The sequence below is a fragment of the Varanus komodoensis genome, unplaced genomic scaffold, assembly GCF_004798865.1.
Source record: "Varanus komodoensis strain SLA01 unplaced genomic scaffold, ASM479886v1 scaffold2, whole genome shotgun sequence".
NCBI classification, from domain to species: domain Eukaryota; kingdom Metazoa; phylum Chordata; class Lepidosauria; order Squamata; family Varanidae; genus Varanus; species Varanus komodoensis.
The window spans coordinates 27,283,414-27,309,786 of record NW_025335568.1 but is presented as its reverse complement, the minus strand read 5'-3'; the positions used below and the strand labels follow the sequence as shown (position 1 = coordinate 27,309,786).

Sequence of the window (26,373 nt, the reverse complement as noted above, 5' to 3'; positions counted from 1 at the left end):
TTGTTTAGCTGGAAAAAATGAGATCCTGTGTAGTGTAGTTAAAGTGTAGCTAGGCTGGGACTTTGGAGAATTCAGCCCCACGCAGCCGTGAAGAGCAGGACTTTGGGCCAGTCAGCTGAACCTCCCTTGCAGACTTATGCAGATAAAATGGGGGGAAGGATGACCAAGGGTCACCATTTGCCTTGGGATCCTTACAAGAGGGAAAAAAAGTGTGATGTAAATGTAATAATATCAAAGCAAATATCCTACAATTTCCACCGTTTTTCACCCAGACATTCTAGCTGTTTTAGGGTTTGTTTTCTGTCCACACATGCATGGGATTTTGCCATTAAAATAAAAGGGCATAGGTCAGTCTAGTTAAATGGCCTGAAGTCCCACTTGAAGTCAAAGAGAGACTGAAACATGTGCTTAGCATTTCAGTTGAAATGAATGGGACTTACAAGGTAATTTATTTTGGCTGAATCATAGTATAAATGATTCTTTCCAAAAATACTATATTTGCATACCAACAGCTTGAGTCATGTAGCGATCATGTCTGATCAACACCTAGTTTCAGTTTATCTCTATCTATGAATCGTGTCATTTCCCTGAAAACACATCTTTGGTTACCTTCAAAGGGTCACTAGAGGGTTCTTGAAAAAAATTGGCAAAATTTGCATTTATTTACAGGAAGAGAAGTTGAACACAGGCAGAGGCACAACTTGAATCAGAGGTGCCCACCCTCAGGCCTGATGAAGAAACGTGACATGCCAGGCCTGGGTCCTAATCCATTCCTTCAAGTTCGCCACACACCCCTTTCCCCCGGTCCCCTCAACTCCAAGCCTTTGGTTGTTTCCAGACTTTTTTTTTTGAACGCCCCCCACCAGTTCTGAAAGCTAGAATGACTTCTCCAGGGGCTTAGTGTACTGGCAGCAAGAGCTGTAAGCAAAAAGAGTTGTATTCAAAACATGTGGATTTTGGGGTCAAGTCCCCTCTTGACTTTGGGCGCCCCCACCTGCAGCTTGTGAGAGCTTCTTCATGTGGACTTTTGGCCTTCTGGCTGAGAGAGGTTCTTGCTTAACTACTCCAACAGATTCTACTCCACTGCTCCAGAGTCTAATGTTACGCTCTTAATTGTGTGTGTGTTTCAACTTCCATCAGTGCAAATCCGTTTAAATGCAGACTATGTCACTATAGTCCAAGGTTGGAGAAGCAGAAGTGGGGAGAAAGAGGCTGATGACAGACCTGCAGTGTACTTTACCCTGAATATTGAAGGTCAGCATTAGACCAAGCTAAGGAAGTGGTTTGCAACCAATGTAGGCCTGTGTTGGTGGCACTGACATCTATCAAACATTGAAAGCTTAGACAGAAGCTAAGGGTGGCTTACAAACATCCTTCAATGTTGTTTACCGCAGCTGTCCCACAGGTTGGGGCTTTCATGCAACAAACCTGTGATACAGTGTTCCCTTATTAAACCCAACTCTTGCAGTTTAGCCACCAGCACTGAGACATTGTAATTTACAATAAGTCTCTAATATTATCTATGATTTAATATTACAGGTTAAAAGGTGGGGCTGAATTTGGCTTGAAGCCAATCCCCCAACCATGGGTTGCAGCAGTCTATTTACATTGCTCTTCAGACCTTATCCTAGAGCAAATCCAGGATTGTGTGGAGAATTAAATTGCACAGCCAGGATACCCTCTTGAATGTATAAGTAAATGAATCATTGTCCCCCACCCACTAAGAGCTAATTAGCAAATAGCAGGGGCAAGGACTCCTGTTTTTGTAGCTACCTTTTTATCTGTGTGCCTCCAAGGTGGGCAGGTTACCATTTGTCCAATTATAGATTCAATACAATCTTGGGAAGGTTCCATTGATTTCTACTGAAAAGGGGATTTCTACTGATTTCTACTCTTTCCCTGAAAAGGGGCTGAGCATGTGTGTACTGAAATCAAGGCATCAGACTCCTCCTTGCAGCACCCTAAAGTCTAGGCAATGATGCTAGGGTGTAAGCCAGGAGAAGGCTACCCAGTGTGAGGACTTAATCTTGCTTGCAGTGGCTTGTCTGGCCCCAGTGGCACACCTCTTCTCAAGCCCTTTGGCCTGCAAGAAATGGTGCTTGTTGCCACTTCTACTTTCCTTTCCTCACGTGAAGAAACAAATGCGGGACTACAGAGTACTCTGCACTAAACTTTTCGTGGATCAAAGCAGGGGTTGGCATTCCTGGTCATTGGCCTTTCTAGCAGGGGCTTCTGGGAATAGAAGTCCAAAACATTTGAAGGTAGATTTTCTTTATCGGATGTATAAAGTGCGATTCTCAGTTGACAAGCATTAGTATCCACTCTATACAGTAAAAGGGTAATGGAAGGTTACAAAAATTTAAAAAAATGGAGAGCAACAAGTTTTGTTCAATAATTCAGTCAGAGCTTGAATTGATGCAAGACTATCAAAGTGGCAGGATTTGTGATAACACAGCGCAGTCCTGAATAAATGAACAGGCGCAGTAAGACAAGAACCCGATGCTCTCGTTCAAAGGATCAAAACTGGCAACTAAACTTTCTGCTAAACTGAGCTGCAGTACTTTCACGCGGGACTTTCTCTCTACGTTCGCTGCTACTACAGTCACGCGTATCAAGCGCAGGCACTGAAATAGAAATATAGAGTCGCACAGCACCCCCTCCCTCATTAGCACCTCAGGTACCACTAAGCCAATCTCCCCAGTCTTGTTTCCCGTTGCAAAGCATGCGGAGTGATGCGAGTTTTGTCTTTGTCATGGGCACACAAAGCGAGCGAGAGCGACGCCGACTCATTCTCAGCAGCAATCATGGCTCCTTTCCGCGTTAGCGAGGGTTTCGGTCTGCAGGCGACTCTGTAGTGCTTTCCCTTACTTATGTCTACGGGCGCAAAGGCGGACGTGCGCCCAGCCACGCTCTTCCCGTTCCGCAGGCGTGGGCGGCTGCCTCTTTTCGTCGTTGCACCGGGCGGCAGACGGACAGGGCGCCATGGAGGCCGGGGAGGGCGTCCAGGTGCGCGAGCGTGGACGGACGAGCCCCGGCCCCGGCCCCGACGCGGGGGTCTCTTCGGTGGCAGCTGCAGAGGTCTCGGCCCGAGGCCCACCCCTCTCCGGCACGTCCTACTGGCTGGACTTCTGGCTCCTGATCCTCTTCGACCTGGTGCTCTTCATCTTCGTCTACCTGCTGCCCTGACGGAGGAGGGCGCGGGCCCAGCCCCACAGGTGTGTCGGGGCGAGGAAGGGGAGCAGCCCCTTCCCCCCAGGGAGCGTGGGGGAAGCCGTACCGCCAAAAAAGAGGAAGCGAACAGTAGCCAGAGACACGCCCTCCTGGGCCATAAAGCAGGATCCGCGGCCAGGCTGTCCCGGGCCGGAGCAACCAGACCGTCGCCAGACAGACAGCAAGCCTTGCCTTCTCCCGGCCCCGCCCTTGCGCGGGAGGTTCAGGGGCTGTTGGAGCCGTTGCCGTGTTTAGGGCAAGCATCTGTATTCAGCCTGTTGGAGAAGATGCAAGACTCCTTGTTGACTGTGTAAGGAAGACTTGACCCACTGACCGCTTTGGAGAGGTTCACAGCTAGAGGGTGGTAACCGAGCTGATAGCCAGGGCATAAGGTTATTGAACCCCGCGACAAAGGTGTGAAGACCGCTTTGCTTTTAAGGCAGTGGTTGGCCACCCTTCAGCTGAAGTCTGCTAATAAAGAACTAGTTTTGAGTCTACATTGTGTCTTTGCTTCCCTCTTGAAACGACTAAATTTGCATAAGGCCTCTCAGGAGGCGAATCATAGGGTCTTAAGATGGGGTGTAAGGGGTGGCTGCAATGCAATCCTGTAGGTACTTACTCAGGAGTAAGGCTAGGTCAGTTGAGCAATACTTCTGGGTAAATGGTGAAGGATTGTATGAAGCCTTAAGTGGGTTAACCCAGGGACAACTCTTGGGGCATGGAAACATCTGTCAGTTTGAGATGGGCATCACCACAAGGGTGCCTAGAGGCGTGGCAGAAGTTGACCAAGTATTGAATACAATTCAGAAGTGGAGGCCCTTATAACTTAAGTTTTCAGCACTGGCAGAAACATGCCTCACAGCATCCCTAAAGTGCTGAAAAGGAAACATGTAATTAAAAGAAAAAAATTGGTAGAGCAACTTGGGCAAGGCTCTTACAAACCGTATGTAGTTGTACCCTAGTAATGTTGGAGTATAGAAGAAAACTGTGTATATTGTGAAAATGTGATTTTTATCAGCCATTGTTGGAATTTTTATAATTGTGCATGGCAGCGATTTTCATAGTTTATATGTTGAGTGAAAAAGTTTTGTTTTAAACTTCCCACTAATTAGCTGCATGGGTTCTCCCGTTATGGGAGGGGGGGGAAGTCTTCTTCTCCACTTTCTCTATACCATGCATTATTTTAAGTTCCTCTATCATGTCTCCCCTTACTTGTCTTTTTTCTAGTATCAGTTGTTGTAGCTGCTTCTCATAGGGAAATGCTCCAGCCCTCTGATAATTTTTATTGCCCTGCTCCGTGCTTTTCCAACTCAATGTCCCTTTTCAGGTAAGGTGACCAGAACTGAACACAATATTCCAATTGAGGTTACACCAAAGATTTGTGCAAGAAAAGCAAGATTCCGGCAGTTGTATTTTCTATTCCATTCCTAATTATGCCTAGCATAGGGTTTTCCTTTTTTCACAGCAGCTAAGCACTGGGCTAACATTTTTTTTAAAAGATACAAATACAAAAATCATATGATAAAGAAAAAAGCACAGTATACAAAATAAAAATGTTTAAAAAAAAAAACCTAGGCACCCCTTCACTGGGACTATGACTTCCTGTATTTTTTTTTTCCTTTTATTGTTCCATTCTTACTGAAATATCCCCTTCCATCCAAAAGTGCAGTACATCCATTGGAGGTTCAGTACCTTCCCTTTTTATTAATACCTGTTCAAACAACCCCCATATTAAAATCATTCTTCTTTAGCAATCCTTTTTTCAACTGTATCTCACGTGTCAAGTTGTCATTAACTGCTATATTTCATACTTCTTTATACCATTCAGTTAACTGGAGATTCCATTTCTCCTTCCAGTTCTTTGCCATTATCAATTTCGCTGCTGATACAAAATGTTAAGCAAACTGACTTATAATTTCCTGGATCCCTTTTTTTAAAAACTTGGTTTTAAATTGGCCATTCTCCAATCCTCTGGAATAAACGCTGATTTTAGGGACATCTTTTGGTAAGAAATACTCATGTTGAGTTTTTGGAGAAATTTGGATGGAGTTCAGTGCACAACTTAGATGCTAGGATACTGAGACCTTGATGTATTACTGATTTCTAGACTTGCATTTTGTGAAATGGTTTAAACTTTCTCCTGAGCAATGTCATCACTAATTTCACTGAGAGTGTAGAAAATGTTCAGAAATGTATAGTCTATAGGTTGGCTGCAGTCCTGGATTCATAATCCTGAGGGAACGCCACTTCATTCAGTGAGTTTTGTAATGTATTTCAGAACTGTAGTTTTACTCATCTGTTGGCAAATTACATGCCCCAGAGTGCCACATAAAGTGTTGCATGGGCAGCTGTGGGCACCATCCACACACCACTGGTTATATCTTGCCCCCCTTTTCCAGCAATTTTACATTATCAGCAGGAACAAAGGGTATGACAACTGGGTAACATTGTGGATATCCTTGTACTGAGGAAAGAGAGTGACTCTGCCAGCCCATGGCCAGTGTACGTCCCCCATCTCTGTCTGATTGATTTCTGTCTGTGTGACCTTAAATTTATAGAAATCTTTGTACTTAGGCTACTCAGATTTTATATGTATCCAACAGCCACTTCTGGCAAATCAGCAGGTAGGCTGATCAAGAACACCTATTTGCCAAGTTGCAGTGACTGTGTAGCACTGCACAGCAGCAGGAAATTAAGTCTCAGCCTGTTCCCATTTTGGAGGCTGGTGGGCTTAACTGTGGTGTGTATATCCTGTATTGCACAGGGCATCCTTCTTAATGTCATGTGCTAGAGGCAGCTAGTACTGCTGAAGCAGCTGAACAAGTATGCGTGCATTGTCCCTAGCCCACCCTCATCATACTGCAACCCAGTGGGAAATTTAAGATAGCACATAGGTAGTTCAGGAAGTTTTTGCCCCATGTCGTGAAAGTCACTGTCTTAGATGACTTAAAAGTGAATTTGGTCCATTCATGGCTATGAATGGGTACAAGTCATGACGACTGTATACTGCCACCATGTTCAGAAGCAACATGCAAATGAACTATCGATTAATTGAGGAATGCTCACAGAATAGGCCTTCATATTCATGTAGGCATCTAGTTGCTCACTATCCAGATGATGGACTAAGTGGGCCTTCAAATTATCACAGAGCCACTCCTATACTGACACACTTGCTGGACTGAAAATGTGTCTAACTGCAGTTTGTTTGTTTGATCTAACAGGGCAACAAAGGTCTACTCCAGAGCATCCAACATGGTCACTCCTTCAGCAACACAGCTGTGTAGACTGGCAATAACATTAGAAAATTCTAACATCACAAAAGAAGTTCTGTCTGTGACAACTCTGAACTGCTTTGCTAAGCCTCCTAAATTTTGTGATTAATGAAATTGGAGTTGTGATGTTGTTTGGACTTTTATTCTTCAGCTTGAAATGCAAGTTGTGCCTTATGTTACCTGTTACGGAAGTGGTTGAAGGTTTCAGCTATGTTGAAAATCATAATTTACAGTAATTATCTATGCATCCTGCACTTTAATAAAGAATAATTTAACAAAAGACAACCCTGTCTTTTGTAATGATATTCAGAACAGTTTAAGAATCTTTTCTATAAGTGTGTAATACAGTAAAACTGTGGACTAGGTAATCAATTCTAAGGGCCAAAGTAAACATAATGGAACAGCTACATTTTTATATGTAACTGATGTGTTCACCTTTAAAATGTCTTTACAACAATTCTTTCCCACCCAAGCTTTAGCATAGTTTGTAATCTAGATTATATTAGTAAAATGCACAGGAAAAATGTTTGATATGGGAGCATTATCTTCCCCTCACACACACAAAATGTGAACCAGGCAAACACATAAGATGGCTACTTTCATGGCATCCAGCTTGTGTCGGCATTGTTTTGCACTTGTACTGAAAGGATCAGGCTGTATAGAAAAAGGTTTTTGTTTTTTTTTAAAGAGCTTTTATATTAAAAAATGAATGTTTCAAGATGCCTAGAATGCTAGGCAGAACTTTCTTGAATATGGAGATTAGATGACAGTACCACTCCTCATAAATTTAACTGCTGGTAAATCAGGATAATTGAACAGAAACTGCCTTGAAGCATTGAATAATGTAATTCTATATGCACTTAGCTAGGAGTAAATATACTGGGACTTAATTTTGAAATATATCTACTGAATGTTCATATGAAGTACTTAAGTATTCATTTAATCAGCTCTTATAGAACACAAGTCATTAAAATACAGTGGGTAATTTATAGATGTAATGCTGAATAATTACACACAGCAGAATGCAAATTGATAAAGAATTTTCTTTTAAGTGTTGTCTTCATTGTGCTATCTGATGGCAAATGTTCAAATCTGAATCAAGATTAGACTCACAGTTGTGTATAAACTAACACAAAGTGGAATGTTCTTGCTTTGTTGGAAAAAAGCACCAATAAAGCAAATCTTACTTGGCATGCAAATATGTAATCTAAGTAGAAAAACATATAGGTTAAATTTTATATGTCGTTGTAACATGCAAAAAATAGGATTTTCTTAATTTCCTTAACTTATCCTTTACAAGACATTAAATGATTTTAATATTACAAAATCATATGAAGGGAACAGTTACAAAAATAGGCATACTGAAAAAGCCAAAAATCAGTGTGTTCCCATTGACAGTAATTTTTCATTGATTAACAGTGCAAGATCAGTTATAAAAATTGACTAGGAGTTACAAGCAAATAAACATTATCTGATAGCCATCAATCTGTACAAAAGGCCAGATAAAAAGACTGAAACAAAGATAACTCCTTTAAAGTATATATGCATTTCAGAATGTATGATACTATTCAACAATTTTCTAATAAACAGAATAAAAGTTTACTATTTGTGCTTATTAGCACTAAAAATAAATGTACAAGTTAAACATTTCTCATTTGTACAGAAAGTGAACATTTGCTATGCACATTTTTAAAATGTAATAATGCTTTTACAGCAGGTCATTCACATTAGTTTACATAAATACTGCAAATTCAGATACATAATTTCAGTTAGAGCTTTCAGTTATATACTTAAAGATTCCAGTACTTGTTACAAATCCATTTCTATTCATGAAGGCTTTATACTATTACACATCATCTGTGTATGAGAAATGAGTTATTAGAAACAACTTTATACAGTTGCTTTTAGATGAAGTTCCTTTTGTCTTATATCAAAGGAAAAAGGTTCAATTTCACTTGCAGTCAATAAATATTACATGTACATGCTTTCAATAAAGCAATATTTCTGTAGAAATACTCTGAAGCACTACTGAGAAGGAAAGATGAAAAGGAAGCGACAGGATGTTAAGAACTGCTGTAAAATATTTGGTCTGCTGCATAACATTAAGTAACAAATCTTAGGTTACATTTGCGGTTAAGACACTCTCAATGTAAACTCAAGAGGCCTATTCAGACATCACTTCATCCCTATAAATCTATACAGCATATGACTAAGTCAGAAACATTCCTCTTTCAACTAAATGTGAGGTCTCCCAATTAAGTCATTACTTTCTCCCCATGCAGCCCAAGCAAGCTCCCAAGTTTTGGGCTAGGTAGAATTTTGGGACAAAGTTATGTCTTGAATAAGCCCAAAGCTGATTGTCACCATTTGGTTAAATGCACAAACCTGCATTCTGTATTTGACTACAGTACAAGCATTTGATTATTTTAAAATATAGCAACTTATTACTAGGCTTAACAATAAAAGGCATTTTTCTCAGGATCTTTGTAGGCCTTACTTTAGTCCAAACGCTTAACAAAAGGGTTTTAAAAACAGGATTGTGCCATATAATTATTTTTTTCCCAACACCTAGATGGGAAATCATCTAAACCAAAGCAGAATTGCTTCAAGACCAGTTAAGTGATCCCATGACAAGACCTCCTAAGGAATATTTTTCCTGTGCCTATCAAGGAGTTTTAGGAAAACCAAATCATTTTTTCCATACAAGCAGATTTAAGTACTGTTTTTTCACAGAAAAGTTAATATAAAAATATATTTTACAATTCATGATGATGATTTTTTCCTGTAGCACAAGTATAATCATAAATGGTGTCTACTACATACAACTGCTATACACAATCTGCAATATTTAAAGTAGGGTGTGTGGAACATCAACTATTGCTATTTGAAACCCTAGCTACCATTTTATATATTAAAATAAACTCTAAGCCACCCATTAAGGCATCATTTCAAATATTAAAAACAGCTGGATGTTTTCAGAAATTGAAAATAAATGGCTGAGGGAACTTGAATAAATTATTAATTTCTGATTACTATAAAATCTACTTCCATAGCATTTTTCTGATTAAAGATACCATCCTGCACATAGTTTGATACCAGCATATCAATCCAGTACTTAAAGGAATCCAAGTCAGACTAAAATAGAAGTTTTAATGTGAGACTACAACCATAAACATCTCAATTTGACTAGTTTAAGAAGGCAAAGCAGTAGTATCAACTACTGCAAATTTTTATTAAGAATACCTGAATAGAAAGGGAAAATCTAGTCTACACTCCCCATTAAATGCACTTCACTTTTCACAATCTTGCAAGGGATTCTAGATAGAATTATTTCTCAGAGCCACTACTTTAAAATGTTTAAAGGAATAATTTCTTTCATACTCTGATAATTGAGCACAACGTAAGGCCTGTGAAGATTTTTGCCCTGGAAGTAACCAGCTCATAGGCAAGTACCTAACTAAATATTGACACCACAGAGCTATACAGATTTGGAAAAGTGGACTTAAAAGTCAGAGGTGGCATGCAGTCCATGTATGTCTACCTTGCACAAATATATTTCCCTTAGCTTATGTATGCTAAAGAAAGAATTATACATGCTCTCATGAGATAGTAAGTTCATGTGGGACTGTAGCTGTTCAGTTTTACATGAAGAGTTTTTAAGAAGTGCCTCCAGAGAGGGAAACAATTCACACCCCTTGTAAAAACTCCCCTCACACAGAATTTAACAACTTTCATATGGGGACAAAAACTCCCAAGTAATCCCTTTGGTGTTACAGGCCCCTATGAAGACTATACTACTTTGCTATTGCATGTATCCTTTGGCTGTATGTTTCTAAATGTAAAAATAGAATAATCCTTACAACATTTCATCATGGTTCATTAAGCCATATAAAGTTATGGATGGATTCCAGCCCCGTGCCTCAGCATTCCTCAAACTGTGGAATATTACTGTATGTCAGAGAACACTCACATTAAATATAAATACCCACACTTAAACATTTCAAACTGTGTAAACAAAATGTTGCTTTAAGATTAAATGATAGATACATGACTAGAATGTAATGTAAAGAAAGTGCCCTAAAACATAGATTAGAAACTAATAAATTCAAAAAACCGAGTTCAGGACCAAAAGATAGTATTTCCTAGCAATCTGTACACATTATCTTGAGAAGATGTTTGGAGTCAAGTCATTTAAAAAGAAGCAGCATTAGTTGCAAAAAGCAAGCTGTTTTAAAAGTGTAACAATTCTGTCTGAATTTTGCATTAGCTTATAATGGGTGCAAATATTTTTAAAGTATAAAAATGACAGCTCAACAAGTCTTTGACTGTTTCTTGATCACAAATTCATGTGCAAAATACAGCTCAACAGCTGTATCATCTAAAAACTATTTTTGAGTTACAGAAATCACATCAGGTTGGTGTGCCAAAAATTTATGTTCATACATGACACCCCCCTTTTACCTACTGCAATACATGTTTCCAATGTTAAGTTTATGTCTCTGCTCAGCTGTGGGATAATCCGATTCAGAAGTATTATGGTATGAAGTATTCAGCATAGTTCCAGTTGGTGGTAAAGCGGTTTCTTTGTTTAACACACCAGTATCAGCAAAATACAGTTTGGGTCTCTGGTGGTATTTCATCCTATATGTATCAGTCATACAGTTGTCAACTGAAAAATAAGTAGTAAGCGATACAATATCATTTGCATTTCCATCAAGAGAGCTAGCATTTGGTCCTTTGAGACATGCCCCCTTATTTGTAGGAGTATTGGATACAGCCCATGAATCATTTACTGATAAACTTGATGAAAAATCTGTCTTGGAGGGCTCATTTCCATGAAATGATGCTTTAAGTCTTTCATCATCTGTATATGGATTTGCTTCAGGTGTAGCTTTTGAAGTAAAACTTGCAACTTGCCTGTCGGTATTTGAAGGATTTGTGCACATCACTTCTGTTTGTTTTAACTCCACAGTGGATTCATGTTCTAATCCATGCAATCTAGTCAGAACATGTTTCTTTGGTGGTAGAGGAGGAGGAAGATTTTGGTAAATTGCTTCTGGTGTATCATCAGTCTTGCCACTATACAAGTGAACTTTATGCTCAGCAGATGAAGCTGGTTCATTATAGGAAGGTTTGGATATATTCTGTTGTAAGAAAAATGCAAGTGCTGGTTTAGATCTAACTGGCTTCATGTGAGGTGACTGCAAATGGGAAGATAATTCACTGTTGTTCTGAAACCTTTCAGGCATGATTACATTCTCACCATTATAAGAACCAACTGAACTGTCAGCACTGTGCATTGGTATGTTTGTTTCACCAAGTGTATCTTCATTAGGGCACCGCACAGAGCTTTGCTCAGTTAATGCGCTGTTCTTCATTTCTTTCTCAGTGTGGTCTTTTGAAGCAGCCTGTTGTGTTAATGGCAAAAACTTATTGCAGTCAGGTACTTCAGTCCTAGAAGGAGGAAAAAGTGTTAAAGCACTAATGACTGAAAAGGCGGTTAAAACAGCAATTTGATTCTTGTTAACAGTAACAGAAATTTTATACTATTACAGTTGTTCTTGATCAGCCATGTATTTTAAAAAGCAAAGCCAGTTCCCAGTCATTGCCATACCACAGAATCCAGGATAGCATATGCTAATAGGCAGGACTACATAGATATGAGCAGGTTTAATTATCAATGGGATCACCAGGTGCAAAGAACCAGTTTTAAAACCCCATCCTGATATACAGGGTGGGCTGAAAGTAGTTTTTGAGAGGAAGCCTCACACAGTGGACAAACTGAAGGCATTCTTCTTGTAAGCCTTTCAAAAGCAGGGGGTAGCAGCACAAAACATGCTGGCAACATGTGGCCCCCAAAGCCTCCCAGTCCAGTTCACACTACCCTCCAAAGTCACAGGGCATCATCCCTGACCCAGATGTATTTTTGTGGACAAACAAGCTCGTTTTGATTCTTTTGGGACACTGTAGCAACTCCAGATACCATTTTATTTTTAAATTACCCATTTTAAAAGTGCAGGGGGTTAAAGGCAGCTTTCACAGGAGCAAAATGACTCCAGCCCCTCCCAAAGTTGTCCACCTATGCACTGAAGCATTTTTGTTGCCAAACAAATTGTTTGCAGAAGTTGAAAGGAGGGAGGCATTGAACTCAATCCGGTAGCCTTGCCAGGACCCAGGCACCTGAAATTATCACTCCCCTTACATGGTGCAAGTAATGGAATAGAATGGCAAAGACAAAAGGACAATAAGGAAGAGCCAAAAGCACTGCTTGCCACCACAGGCACTCTTCCACTTACTAAGCTGCTAATGAGATGGTGGATACGATCTCTTCAATGTCAGAGAGGGAGAAGGACAAAAACGCTCACTCTGCTGGATAGCAAAGAATGATGGAGGCTGATGGGGTAACCTAAGTTGCCTACATGGCAGGGCCAAACTAGCTCAACCCTATCTTCATCATTAGGATTTCTGCTTCTCCAACAAGTCTGTATCATCATGTGGCTTGGAACTGAAAACTTCCCATTGAAGGAAAGGTCCTCTACCTGCGACCAAGCATTTTGTGAAAGTTTAGCCAAACGCGGCCATGCATGCCTCCACTGCAATCACACTGAACATGCTTTTGCATTACAGTCAGTTTGATAATGAAGAGTATCTATCTGCTGTCTTGATAGTTTCAATATCTCCACTTGAAACATTCTGATCAGCTTCTGGTGGTCATCCAGGAATTAAGAGTGATAAATATCTTGCAAGTGTTGCTTGGTAATTTGCTATGTGAAAGCCAAGAGCTGCAATGGATCAGATCTAGATGCCAATCAGATCCAAGAGGCACCCTTCTTTTGCAACACAGGAAGTGTCACTTCTGTTATTTCCCCTGAGCTGATGCCATTATAAAAGAGTTTGGAAGTGGGTAGGAGAAATGGAATGTTGTGTCTTCTTGTATTTTGTATACATTCTCCAATCTCTTTGATATGGGCATACTGGATGAAAGAGTCTTCTAGGGCTGTTGAAAGGTCTGGGAAATTGCTGGAGAAGGAGTGGAATGGCTACTGGTGCTGTTGCTTCTGCATAAACCATGAATACAAGCTTTTCAACCTTTGGGATCAGCTGTTAGGTCTCCATGTCTAATGGCCTATAACTTCTGACAAGGAGGCACAATCCCTTGAGTCCACTGTTGCATCTGGAGAAGATGGGAGAAGAAGGCAGCAAGGAACAGAGGGAATCTGAATGGCAGTCCTCTCCTGAAGAATAAGGAGAAGGATACTTATGTAGTCTAGGCTTGACATGAACCACAGACATGGGAAAGGGAACTGATGAAGGCTTTGGTGACTGATACTGTCTCTCCTTAAGGTTGGAGCTTGGAGGAATAGTAGGCCTGGACTGTGAGATCTGAGGCAGCAAGGTAGCTGCCTGTGGGCCATTGTCCTGCAGGCAGGTTACCAAGCAACAATAATGGAACAGTTGGTAGAGAGGAGACACACTCATCCAGTATCTGCACAGGTCATAAGAAAAGTCCTGTGGATGTAGAAACTGCCATTCATCTTAACAGCATGCACAGTGAGATGGCAGGAACCAATAATATATGATCTCTCCCAATCTGAGCACAGTGAACAAGAGCATCTTGGTGAACATATTGAAAGTCACTTCTGTCCAGCCAACCCATACCAAAACATATGTAATCCCAGTATGGGTCATATCAAACTTGAAAGGTAGTAGGCACTTTGCATCAGTCCTAAATCTCAAGCTGGAAATGAGTTTTGGATTCTTCCTTCTGAAATCAAGATATTTGGGATGGTTTCCTGTGTCAATACTGGCAGCAAAACTAGCATTGGCAAATCCATTTTTAAAGAGTTCACAGTATCAACCTCAGAAGCAGCAAACCATGAGCTCTTTTCAGCTCCCTTCTCTTCTTTTGTGAAACTAAGTTTGGAATTCTCACCTTTTTTGAAAATTTTTGAGAGGTGAAACTAGCCAAAGATATCTCTAGCATTGGAGGGTCACATTCTGCAGCTACAGCCTGATTTGTGGTGGGAAGGAAGCAGCCCCTTGTACAACAGTTTATATGGTTGAGAGCAGATAGTATTTATGCCCTTAGGATTTCCTTAACTGTTTCCAAAGTCCTCTTCCACAAGACTGTAAAAAGCCTGTCAGACTTGTTTCACCTGGCCTGCCTTGTAACAGCTCAAAATGTATTTACAACATGGTTTTCTTCAGGACAAAACAAGTGTAAGAAATGCCCACCAGCATGAGGGAGAATGCTGCCACACCTCCAGTATTTGTGTAATGGTGCCTCAAGGGTAATACACCTTCATGACACCCACATGATAATGTGATCACAAAATAAATCAAGGCTGGGGGAGAGGGTGACTATATTTGTGGGGCCCCAGCCACTAGCATACTACCCATTAATCCTTCTGCTGAGGTATTCCCCAACGACCAATCCAGCCCTTTTCCCCAAAAATTGGCTCATCTTTGTTTCAGACTATATATGCATAGTTAAAAACATTACCTTTTCAATGGTGGACTGTGCATTGGCAGATGAGATGCTGGCAGTACGTTATGAGGTCTGTAGTTAATATGGGTGTTCACCTGTTCTTTCTTCAAGGCTGCAAAACAACATTACTGCTTACCTTTAGGGTATTTCAATATTTATTTACACTATTAAGAATTAATTGGATTTCTATAAATGCAAAGAGAAAGTACCAGTAACAACAGCAACAGCAACATCTTGCAAGTTTTTCATTTTTCCCCCTTCTCAAAAAACCCTTCTGAAATTCCATGGTTAAATATCAACGAAGCACAAGATATTCTGAGGATTCTCTTTAGACAGCATGGAAAGCAGCAAAATTCAACCCCATTCAATTCTCCGTTTCTGTAACTGAACATCGAGCCCAGGAAATCCAGTTCACTGAATGTATTATTACACCTAATTGCTCTTGCTCACATTTTAGTTTGTTTTCTGAATTATACTGATGACCGTAAGCTGGTCCAAGATTGAAGTGGAAGGTGTGGGATATAAAGATTTGCATGAGTTAATCTGGATTTACAACATGGTATAAAACTGGCATTAGCAGATAGGAGCTACAGAGACAGGGTATTCCTTGGTGTTAGGATCTGCAAAGTGATGCAACTCCTCAGGTAGTTTGCAGTCTGATCTTGCAAGATTGGCATGGCATCTGCAGGCATTTGCAAGATTAGGATCAGTGTAATGTGCAGACTAGCTAGGCACAGAAGTCCTGTTCAGTCCTGCCCAGCTTTGCCAAAGCATAAGCCTTTGCGTTGGCTGCTGCCTCACAATCCTGATCTGGCATCTGCCCCCAGGCCTGTAGCATCTTCACTTGTGTCTTGATGCCTGCCTGTTTTTGAGTCTACATTCACCTCTGGTCCTGCCATGTTGTGATAGTATCTGGCCCTTGCTTGTTCCCAACTTTGCTTTACCTCTGGTCCTGCCATGTCTAGCTGATATCTGACTCTTGCTTGTTCCTTACTCTGTCCTCACTTTTCACCCTATTACATCTTGCCAGGATTGCATACCATCATCACCCTCGTCCTGGTGTTCCAGCTGAGAATGCCTGCTACTTATGTGCCAGAGCAGGCACTAGTAGTTGCTGACTTTACAAATAAATGATGCAAAAGGGACATATTACTATTTTGGTGGCAAAACATAATTTTATACCAGTACTAAAGGCAGATGCACAGAGCAAACATTTAGAATTTAGGAACCCAGTGCAAGTCTTTCTGCAATGCACGGTTTGAAAACACTTTTCTATGTTTGAAAACATAGATATTCATGCCAAAGTATTCAAGTTTTAAATAGCCTAGTACTGATGTAACTTGAATAAAAGTACAAATTGCTATGTTCTCTACACAAAATACCGTTTAGTTTTAGAGGTGAAGTGCTGTGCAGTTACATATAGACACCAAAAGGTGGCAGAGGAAGCTTATGATAGGAAGCTCCTACAAGGTATTGCTATGGCAAGCATTCAATCAAAAGCTGCTCACTGACACCAGGAGGCTTATGCTTTCAGAATTCCAGCTAATTTAAAAATAGATGTGTTATTTTTCTCTTCTGCTGACATGAGGATCCATGCATGGTTAAAACCAGAGACAGTCCAGAAGGAATTTTGGCTCTAGGTTCTAGTCAAACTAAATATGGCTGATATTAGACATGCATAAGAGAGGCTTCACCATTATCAATGAAGCATTAACAGTTTAAAAAGCACAAGTACAATTTTGGCTTCCATTAACTGTAGAACTTGTTTGAAGAACTGTTTCATTGCAAGACCACTTTAAAATACTTGGACTGGACAAGCTTGCTGCTTCTCTGAATTAGTGAGCTGCATTTCAGAAAACAGTTTGGAATATAAAAGATAATCTCTAACAAATTTATATTAGACGTTAGGAAGCAACAATGCATGTTAATTTTTCTATGCACTAATGTGAAGTGAGAGGTAAACCAGAATGTTAATTTTACATAGCTGGAGCAGTATTATCTATGCACTTTTTAGTAAAGCATAATTTAACAAACTGCATTTAGGTAACACAACTGAATTCTTACCATCCAAAGAATTTTTGTTCTGCTGGGAGGTAGACTGCAAGACACACCCAGGATATCTGGATGACAGATTTTGGTCACTATGAAGGAAGATGTAGTAAATATCAAAACATTCAGATTCTACCCAAAAGTAAATGTATTCCATTAAGTCTAAAGTAAAAAACAACATTTCACTGAAATATTTACTGAACACCTCATATATCTCAAAGAATCTTTGTCCCCACTTCTTTCTCTGCCCACCACCCCACCAGATCTGCAAGTAATGCTACTTAACAATGAAATACTTTTTCCCAATTTTGTCAAGCAGTTCATCTACCTTTCATCAGAAAACACTCAGTAAATGAAGAAGCACCAATACACAGTACTTAATCAAGCAGATGTTAAACTGGAAAGCACAAAGATCTACAAAGGCATAGCCTTCTCATTCTGCTGGCATGCATATACACATATGCTCACACATGTCTATCCACTCACAACATATTTTGTCTGTGCCTTGATAGAAAAACAGACCATCCTTCATTATTTGTGAATAGCATAAATAAGTACATTGTCAAAGTTATATCTTACGAATACACAATATAAGTAGATGAGTTCTCATTTCTACCAATTAAGGTGCACTATCTTGTAGTTTATCAAATTAAGAGACATTTCTTCTCAATTCTATCTTAATCATACTGTTTTAAAATTCTATTTATTAACCAGTCAATTTTGTCATTCCCTTCTCTACTAATGGAGCTTTCTGAATGCTGAATAACTGGTCTATTGCCATTCTAGAAAATAGTACACTAAGCTTTGAGCAAATTTTTCCCCACCCAAAAATGTCATAGTACTATCCTAAGATGCTTCCTTCATCAATCTGACATAGATTTTAGGCAAAAAGCTTCTCATGGTGGCTATATTGTATACAAGAGTGCATATATGCATGCATGTGTAAACACACAGATACATACGAAGAAATCTAAGAGTCTTAGAAGACACTTGCTACTATTACCTGCAGGAGACAGTTACTTTAATGGTAGTGTCAACTGGGCTGGTTCCTTCGATGACAGGTGAATCCAGATTAGCAGAGGCATTGCTAATATGATCACTGCTTTCGTAACCAGATTCAGTTCTTTGTATCTGCCAGGTGTCAGAATGAACTTTTCTCTCTGTAATTCCTTTGCCTTTTTCTGCATTTCCTTTTCTTTCAGAATCTAAGGAACTCCGGTGTCCTGCCTGTTTGGTTTCATCTTCATAAATAGTCATCAAGCCTTTTGGACTTGGATTTTCTTTTGGCCGGTTGTTTGAACTGTGTTCCTTTTCAAGTTTAGGTTTATTGCTTGCATTTAGTTTGGGCTTTGAACTATGTTCCTTTTTTTCTGGCTCACTAAAGATACTATCTACATTTAATGTTTCTCGCATGGGTCTCCAGCCTCTGCTTCGACTTTTGCTGCTGCTACTGACACTTCCTTTATCTTTGGAGTCTTGGCTACTGTCTGTATCATAACCAGTGATGCTGTCAGCCTTTATGCGGCTCATCTTTTCTCCATCAGAAAAGCCATCCGTTTTATTTGAGCTCAACATCTGTGTGGTAGTTCTAATTGGGTTGTGTATTTTTTCATGTTTGTAAGGACCTCTGCCCTGACTACTATATACACGTTCATTTGAATGTTGCCTAAATCCATTTCCAGAAGGTGGTGATCCTGGCTTAAAATTAGCATGGATTTCTCCAGACAGATCTGTAAAAAATAAAAGCAAAATAGCATTTCTATTCTGTATGTGTTAAAAATATCCTGTTTACACTTTAAGACCATTTAAAGCTGTTTCAGGTGGTCCAGGGCCTGCTACATTCTGCCCCCAAAAGAGATATTATTGAACCCCCAGCAGCCTGCTGTGATGAATTTGCACACTTTGAGGGAAAAATTGCTTGGATTAGCTCTGACCTGGACACCACAGTTGCCCCAGTTCCATTGGCAGAAGCGTCCAACACATCATTTGGTCCTGCTTTGTTGGATCAATTTCAGTTACTGCAGTCCAATGTTGTGAACATGGTGCTTGGACAAGTCTGGCCCACCACTTGCCCACCATGGGAGAACTGGGGAGGGGGAGCGCACCTGGGTCCAGGAGTCTCTCAACACCTCCTTAAGGGAGGAAGTAGTGCTATCCCCTTTAAAGGTGGCTGTGATAACACCACTCCTAACAAAGATAGGCCTGGACCCAGGTGAGGAGAACAACTTTAAACCAATAGCCATTATCTCCTTCCTGGGCAAGGGATGGTGGGTTGGCAGTTCCAAGCACTTCTAGAGAAAACATATTATCTAGACCAATTTCAATCAGGTTTTCAGCTTGGGTTTGGGACGACACTGCCTTGGTCACCCTGTAGGATGACTTTTACCAGGAGAGAGACAGGGGGAGTGTGACCCTGTTGATTCTCCTGGACCTATCAGTGGCTTTTGATACTATCAACCATGGTATCCTTCTGGAACGGTCGGCTGGGTTGGAAGTTGGGAGCACTGATGTGCAGTGGTTCTGTTCCAACTTGACTTGACCAGTTCCAGATGGTGGTGCTGGGAAATGTTGCTCTGTGTCATGGTAACTGTGTCATGGAGTTCTGAAGGGTTCAATTTTGTCCCCCATGCTTTTTAACATCTACATGAAACCATTTGATCCAGGTGAGGCAGCAGCTGTCCTGTACAAAAGAATTTCAGAACACATAAAGCTAACATTAAAGATACTGGATTCTTTAGTCAGGGTACAAAAGAAGGATTAGTGATAGAAATTTTTGATTTTCTAAATAGTTACCTTTCTGTTTTCCAGATTCTCTCTTTGATCCTCTGTCTGCATCTTTTCTTAGGGAGGACAAATTTTTCATCTCTGCTACCTTCTGAGCACACTCTCTGGAAATGTCCTTTGCCTTTTCCCTATGTTCATTATGTCCCAATTTACCTACAACAATAGGTATTAATTTGATAATCATTTTAAAAGCCAGTAAAAAACTTTTCATGCTAAGTTTTGTAAGTAACATTGCCATAAAATAATTCAAGGATGTGTAAAATCTGTACCTGAGCTTCTGGCACCACTAGTATAAAAATGGTTTCGACTAAAGGCTGGGTTTTCAGGCTGATTTTTTTTAGTGGTCTTCTGAGTAACAATTTCTCCAAACCCATTCTCTTTTGTGAAGTCAGTCTTTGGAAAAGCAGACTTTTCAAATCCTAGGAAAAGCCATAAATATTTTTAATGAAAATGTTTACACATTTTTTTTACCAGTGCAATACACTGAAAAGAAATCCCAGCATAAAGCTGCAATCTAGAAGTCATACAGAAGTACTAAATGAATCAAATTTCCCACTGATGGTTTTTCATTTATTCCTAAATACTGGCTTAATTTTTAACCACTGAACCATGTAGATTATGCAACAATGTAGTTAAATAGAATATTATCTCATTATGACATGAGAACCTGCAATGGATAACCAATCATGGTGGAGGGTAGTGTCATTCAAATCCAATGCAGTCTCTGCAGGATGGCTTATTTTTCCACAGACAGACCATTCTGAGAACCTATAATCTTTTTTACCTATAGAGATAATGTCTGCAAAATATTCTCATATTTACAACAAGCATCCATATATCATTTGTGATGTTACATACAGGAATATTGGAACCAGTGCACAGGGCAATCTGTTGTCTCTAATTTCCAGTGCTAATTCTTTCTGTGTTGGTTCAATACTACCTTCATGAAAGCAAAGGAGCAAACAAAAAACTGTAATGCCTCTGCATGATTTGAAGAAGTAAGGACTTTAGCGACTGGGCAGATTATTTTAATCTGGTGAAAATGACTATGTTTGGTTGGTAAAGTGCAAATATTCAGATTTAGAAAATGATCTGATAAAGGCACTGTTTCTGCTTAGAGATTAACTGAGGAGTTAATATGCCTATTTACAGATATAGTATCAAACTTGTTATTGAAGTGAAACTTAGTATTTACAATTTACATTAAAAATCTGATTCATAAATTTTAAAAAATAGATTTTTTCTTTAAACAACTTTTCAAAAAATTCCTCCATCCTTCAATACCTCCATTATCCCATACCACTTTCAACATTAATGTGCATACCCAATATCCTATCTTTCTCCATTTATCAAAGTGAGTGTGCATCTATGTTGTTTCACCACAGGAATTCTAATCCCACTTCAGATTTGCCACCCCTGGGCTATAGTATGAAGTAGGATACACAGTATATGTTGCAAGTTGCCATCATGTAGCAAGTTTCCACATTCTGTGATTACCACTTTAATAAATCAGAAGGTGTAGGAAAACTCATCATATAGTGGTTGGTCAATCCTATCCAAGAAGAAGACAGAGTTAGAGGACCTGCTGTTTCCCTCTTCCTACCACTGAATTCAGTGACAGAACACTATGAACACTAACTGCACTAACAGCCTACATGCAAATCAAGCATTTCCTTCTTATCAAATAATGATTAATTTGTAAAGTCTTTATTACCAAGTTCTTCTCCACATCCTGCAGACGCCTTATAATGTGACCAATGAATTATCTGCCTAGGTGCATCTTCTGTTGATACAGGTGTGCCATCTGGGTTTGCATAAAAGAGCAGTAAGGGTTGAAAGTGGCAACGAATACACTTAGATACCACATCTTTCCATTTTGTTCCAACCTAAAATGTTTTCACCAAAAAAAGAGTTAGTAATTCGATGCCATTAAGAAAAACTTGCAGTTCAGTTTCAATAAAATAGAGATAATCTATACACAATTAACAGATTTCAACATCTCACTGAAGAGAATATTTAGATAAATAAAGCGCGTACTATTTTTATTTTGTCTTTTTGTAATCATTGACATATCAAATTCCCTCAAAGTTCAAAATAGAGAACATCCCTTTCATTTAAGCACCACCTTGTCAGAAAGGGTGCTCAATTTATCAAGCTTATTTTATTATTATTATTATTATAGCATTTCTATGCCGCCCCTTGCCGAAACCTCGGGGCGGCTTACAACATGATAAAATACATTGAAATACAATAGTACATAATAAATTACCATTAAATATAAAAATACAAAAAAGACATTGATTTACAAAAATAAAATTAAAATTATCAGTATAAAATAAAAATATAGGAGGAGAAAGAGAAGGAAGAAGTTGCCCTGGCCAGATCATATGTTTTAACAATTGAAATGATGTTTAAATAAAAAGGTCTTTACCTGGCGCCGAAAAACCAGTAACAACGGTGCCAGGCGGACCTCTTTGGGGATTGAATTCCATAGGTTGGGCGCCACCGCAGAGAAAGCCCTCATCCGGGTACTTACTCTCCTAATTTCTTTCATGGAGGGTTCCCGGAGAAGGGACTCTCCCGCAGATCTCAAAGGGCGGTCGGGCATATACGGACGTAAGCGCTCGTTCAGGTAGCCAGGACCCAAGCCGTTTAGGGCTTTGTAGGTCATAATCAACACCTTGAATTGGGCCCGGGCTTCAATGGGAAGCCAGTGAAGCTGACGGAGGACTGGAGTCATGTGAGCATAACGCCCCGTCCCCGTCAGCAACCTGGCAGCTCTATTTTGCACCAATTGAAGTGTTCGGACTGTCTTCAGGGAAGCCCCACGTAAAGCGCGTTACAGAAGTCAAGGCGGGAAGTCACCAGCGCGTGTGTCACTGTCGCCAGGCAGTCGTACTCCAGGTAGGGGCGCAGCTGATTAATCAGCCGAAGCTGAAGGAAGGCGTTCCTCGCTACCGCTGTCACCTGAGCTTCCAAAGAAAGCTCCGGGTCGAGGAGTACTCCCTTACCAGTTTTAGAATACATACAGGTGCTTATGTATAAAATGCATAAATACATACATGAATTCATCAATACATAAATAACTACATAAAATATCAAAACACTTACCTCTTTCACATTGGCATCGTCAAACAACACCCATTTATAACTCTTGGTATGAAAGGCAAAGGCACAGTAATGTTTGCTTGCGTAGCAAATCATTCCCACAAGATAAAGTTCACTATTTTTGGCATGTTCATCAGTAACCCTATAGAACAGCTGAAGAAATGATTTTGTCAGTCAGCTATGGGAAAGGATAAAGAGTGTGAAACTTCTGTACCTAAATTTAACATTTTGATACAGTTCTTTAGATTTTGATATACAAAACTCACAGCTGTAATTGCTGCCAAAAGTACTTCTACCAAGTATTGATTCAGGATGTGAATACTTCTTAATCAAGAAAGCCAGTTCATTTTTGTTTACTTTTGTGCCATAATTAAATTATTTTGCACCTTCAGTGTTCAGCATCTTGTGTACAACAAGTGCTAACAGTGTCTTTAATGAATTTCAGCCACAGGTTGTAACCCAACAAAATGTGGAAAGGTTGAAGGGGCTGAACATTTCTGCAAGGTATTGTAGTTCTTTTGATATAGTGGACAGGTAGGAGCTAAGAAATGCTAGGGTATTTCAATTACTCTTTTGCATTAATAACTTACATGGCAAATCGATACACTACTCAGAAGTCCCATTGCTTTCAGTAAGAATAGTTAGGGGCAAGTAACCATAATATTATAATGTTAATTTTAAAACATTAACATAAGCTATCATCTTTTCAAAATATTGTAATTTACTAAGAGTGTTAGAAGTAGTGAACTTACAAATCTACACACAGCAGGTATCTTGTAATAAGCTGTGTTAATGCATATATTAATAAAGATGCATTTAAAAAATAAGTTGCCCATTTAAGTGGGAGTACCTCTTTAATCTAAGCATACCGAAGCCGTTATTCTGCTTGAATGACTAAACAATGAAGGGGCACTAATTGTGCAATGCTCTCCTACAGGAGTTCTGTTTGACATTTGCTTTCTTTCTGGTGTCAGATGAATACCTTCCTTTCCCAAGGCTTTCAAATACATCTGACCCTAGATAAACTTTGTTCTATGCTGTTTTTATTTGTTGGCAGTTTTATATCCAGTCTGATCAAATTAAGTAATCATCAAATGCCTTCTCCTGTGCCTCCTCGGTCATCTGAATTTTAAAAAATAGTGATCAAGGAGAGAGTATCTGCAGTAGCAATGTCTTATCTATCAAATGCCCTTTCCAGCCACAAGGAGCTCACCTGGAACCAACACTAATGCTATTTTGACACTATGCAAAGACCATTTTTGTCTGGTCATTTCAGAATGTTTGCTTATTCTTAAGTAGGGGTGCTCTTAAATTGGACATTCACAGCTGGAAGACTGGGTGTAATTCAAATTTAAGGCATTTAAAAAAAGATAAAAACAAAGATGCAGCTGCAATCCTACACAACTTACTTTGAAATCAGTCACACTAAACTCAATGGGGATTACTTGTGAGTATAACCTGCAGTGTCAGACAAGCAGAAATGCCTCTGTCACAAAGTTTTCATAGAATTAGAAGTACTTTTAATTGGAGAAAGTGCGGTAGAAAAGTTATTTTCAGTATTATTATTCAAATACCCCTGGAAGATAAAGTTGTGTTGCCAGATTCCGGATAACATCTTCTGTCAGGTCAGAATGTTCTGAATCCCAGACTAAACCAATTGTGACGATTTCAGGACAATTCATTAGAACACGACGGATTTTTATTTTTTGGCCACAGTTACTCTAGAAAAAGTGAGTGAAAATAAAGAATATTCACTGCATGTAATGCACAAGTTCCTGTTTAGTCATGTTACTTAATCTGAACAAAATTGTTGCTAAAAACACTGAATGTTTAGTAATTAATCCCTTGATAATCTGAGTTTCCTGTTGCTACTCTCAAAAAGGATGCATGAAGAAATACAGATTACTGTTATTTAGTTCTCTGATCACTACTATTTAATGGTTTTATATATTTCTGAAACACTGCCAGATACTGACAGAATGGACAGACAATGAATGAAGAGATTATTTTTAAAACAAATTGTAAGTTGACTCAAATTAAAGTCTATTAAGGCATACCACTGTAATTTGTAAAACATGTTCAACCTAATTAACTATTACATAATTTAGAGCTGTAAAGTCTAAATGACAATGGTCATTTTAAGGCCACTCTCCAAAATGACAATTTCTATACTTGTAAGTTTGCAAGTTCCCAGACATATTTTGTTATTATTAAGCCATTCAGTTGTATGGATTTTAAATAATACAAACATATACATACAGAGTTTGAGACACTTAACTAATTTTTATGATAATTTGTATCTTGACTTTTCATCTCAAAGAAATGCCTAAAACTTCATTAAAGAGACAGAAAAATAACCATTGGTCCTCATCCATTCTTAAAAGAAGATGCCTTCCTCATATACTACTAGACTCCCAGAGTTAAAGTGCACATAACCAAGACAATTTTGCAATCTGAGAGTTTAAGGGCAGATTGTAGGATAAAACATTGACATGCTAAACTAAACAAAAAATTATCTACATTTTTTGAATTCTGCGTTCAGCTTATCAAAGAAAGTCTGCCCAAACCAAAAGAAAAATTCTATAGTTTACTTACAGGGCAGTTCCTAAAGTCATCAGTAGTATTTGCAGCCTGAAGCAGTTCTGCAAACATTTCAGGCTTGAGTCGCTCATGCCTTTCCAACATTCTATCAACTTCATTGCTGTGAAGGGGAATCAGTAACATTTTAACTTTGCATTTACAACACAAACAGTAAACATTATTTTCAGCTACTCTGATAGTGTATTTTGGAGCAAGTCTTACAAATGTGGAAGGCAAACAATAAACCTATGTTGGGCATGATTTACTTCATTACAAATGTAGCTCTCCTTTGAGCTCTGAAACACCGCCAAGGAACCTAAGTCCATTGATTGGCTGTAATCCCTGCTTCTCCGGAATAATATCAAGTCAGGGAATAGACCATCTTTACACATCTACTGGCCAGAAAAAGGGTATGATAGAGAGCTTGCTTCCCCCTCTGTGCCAGAAAGAACACTAGGCTCCAATTGAGTGTTTCCCTGAGGCCTCAGAAGGGACATGGTTTGGACTCAGTTCTAACTACAGTTTAACATTATGCCCATGTCTTAGATCGATGCACTCTCCAGTCCAGAGCAAACCAGGATGCTAAGATTAGAAGCATCAGTTACCATTTTTAAAATGATCACAATACTGTACTTAGTTTAAAGTGAGTGGTCAGTTTGAAGTTCAGAAATAAGTTATGAAAGTGTTACTACAGAAGATTAAGTTTAAGGGACTTTAATTTTCCCCCAGTTTTGGACCTATGAGGCTTTGTTACTTTTTCTTTTTTTAAATATGAGCTAACTGGATGGCTTCTTCCAAATTCCCTGAATCCTTAACCACCCATGCCTCATCTTATGGCTATGGTCATTATTTCTCCGCTTCCTATTTACAGGGATGTAGTCA

The 26,373-nt window shown here is 39.3% G+C and overlaps 2 protein-coding genes across 4 annotated transcripts in view; one reads left to right on the top strand and one right to left on the bottom strand.

Annotated features, from left to right (window-relative positions):
• The first annotated feature begins 2,870 nt into the window (after positions 1-2,870).
• Positions 2,871-6,762, top strand: LOC123022659. Its single transcript, XM_044428531.1, has 2 exons — positions 2,871-3,520; positions 6,432-6,762. The coding sequence occupies exons 1-2, from the start codon at positions 2,871-2,873 to the stop codon at positions 6,589-6,591; spliced, it is 810 nt and encodes a 269-aa protein (XP_044284466.1). The 3' UTR covers positions 6,592-6,762.
• A 1,247-nt stretch (positions 6,763-8,009) lies between these two features.
• Positions 8,010-26,373, bottom strand: part of USP53 (ubiquitin specific peptidase 53) — a 35,216-nt gene continuing 16,852 nt past the window's right edge. For all 3 annotated transcript variants that reach the window (XM_044428450.1, XM_044428451.1, XM_044428452.1), the window contains 10 exons: positions 25,507-25,612; positions 24,486-24,632; positions 22,915-23,064; positions 21,518-21,689; positions 20,073-20,222; positions 19,813-19,956; positions 18,023-18,749; positions 17,035-17,111; positions 14,986-15,082; positions 8,010-11,936 (listed from right to left, as the gene is read on the bottom strand). In XM_044428450.1, coding sequence (XP_044284385.1) covers positions 10,940-11,936; positions 14,986-15,082; positions 17,035-17,111; positions 18,023-18,749; positions 19,813-19,956; positions 20,073-20,222; positions 21,518-21,689; positions 22,915-23,064; positions 24,486-24,632; positions 25,507-25,612 — 2,767 coding nt within the window. In that variant the 3' untranslated portion in view covers positions 8,010-10,939. The remainder of the gene's footprint in view (positions 11,937-14,985; positions 15,083-17,034; positions 17,112-18,022; positions 18,750-19,812; positions 19,957-20,072; positions 20,223-21,517; positions 21,690-22,914; positions 23,065-24,485; positions 24,633-25,506; positions 25,613-26,373) is intronic.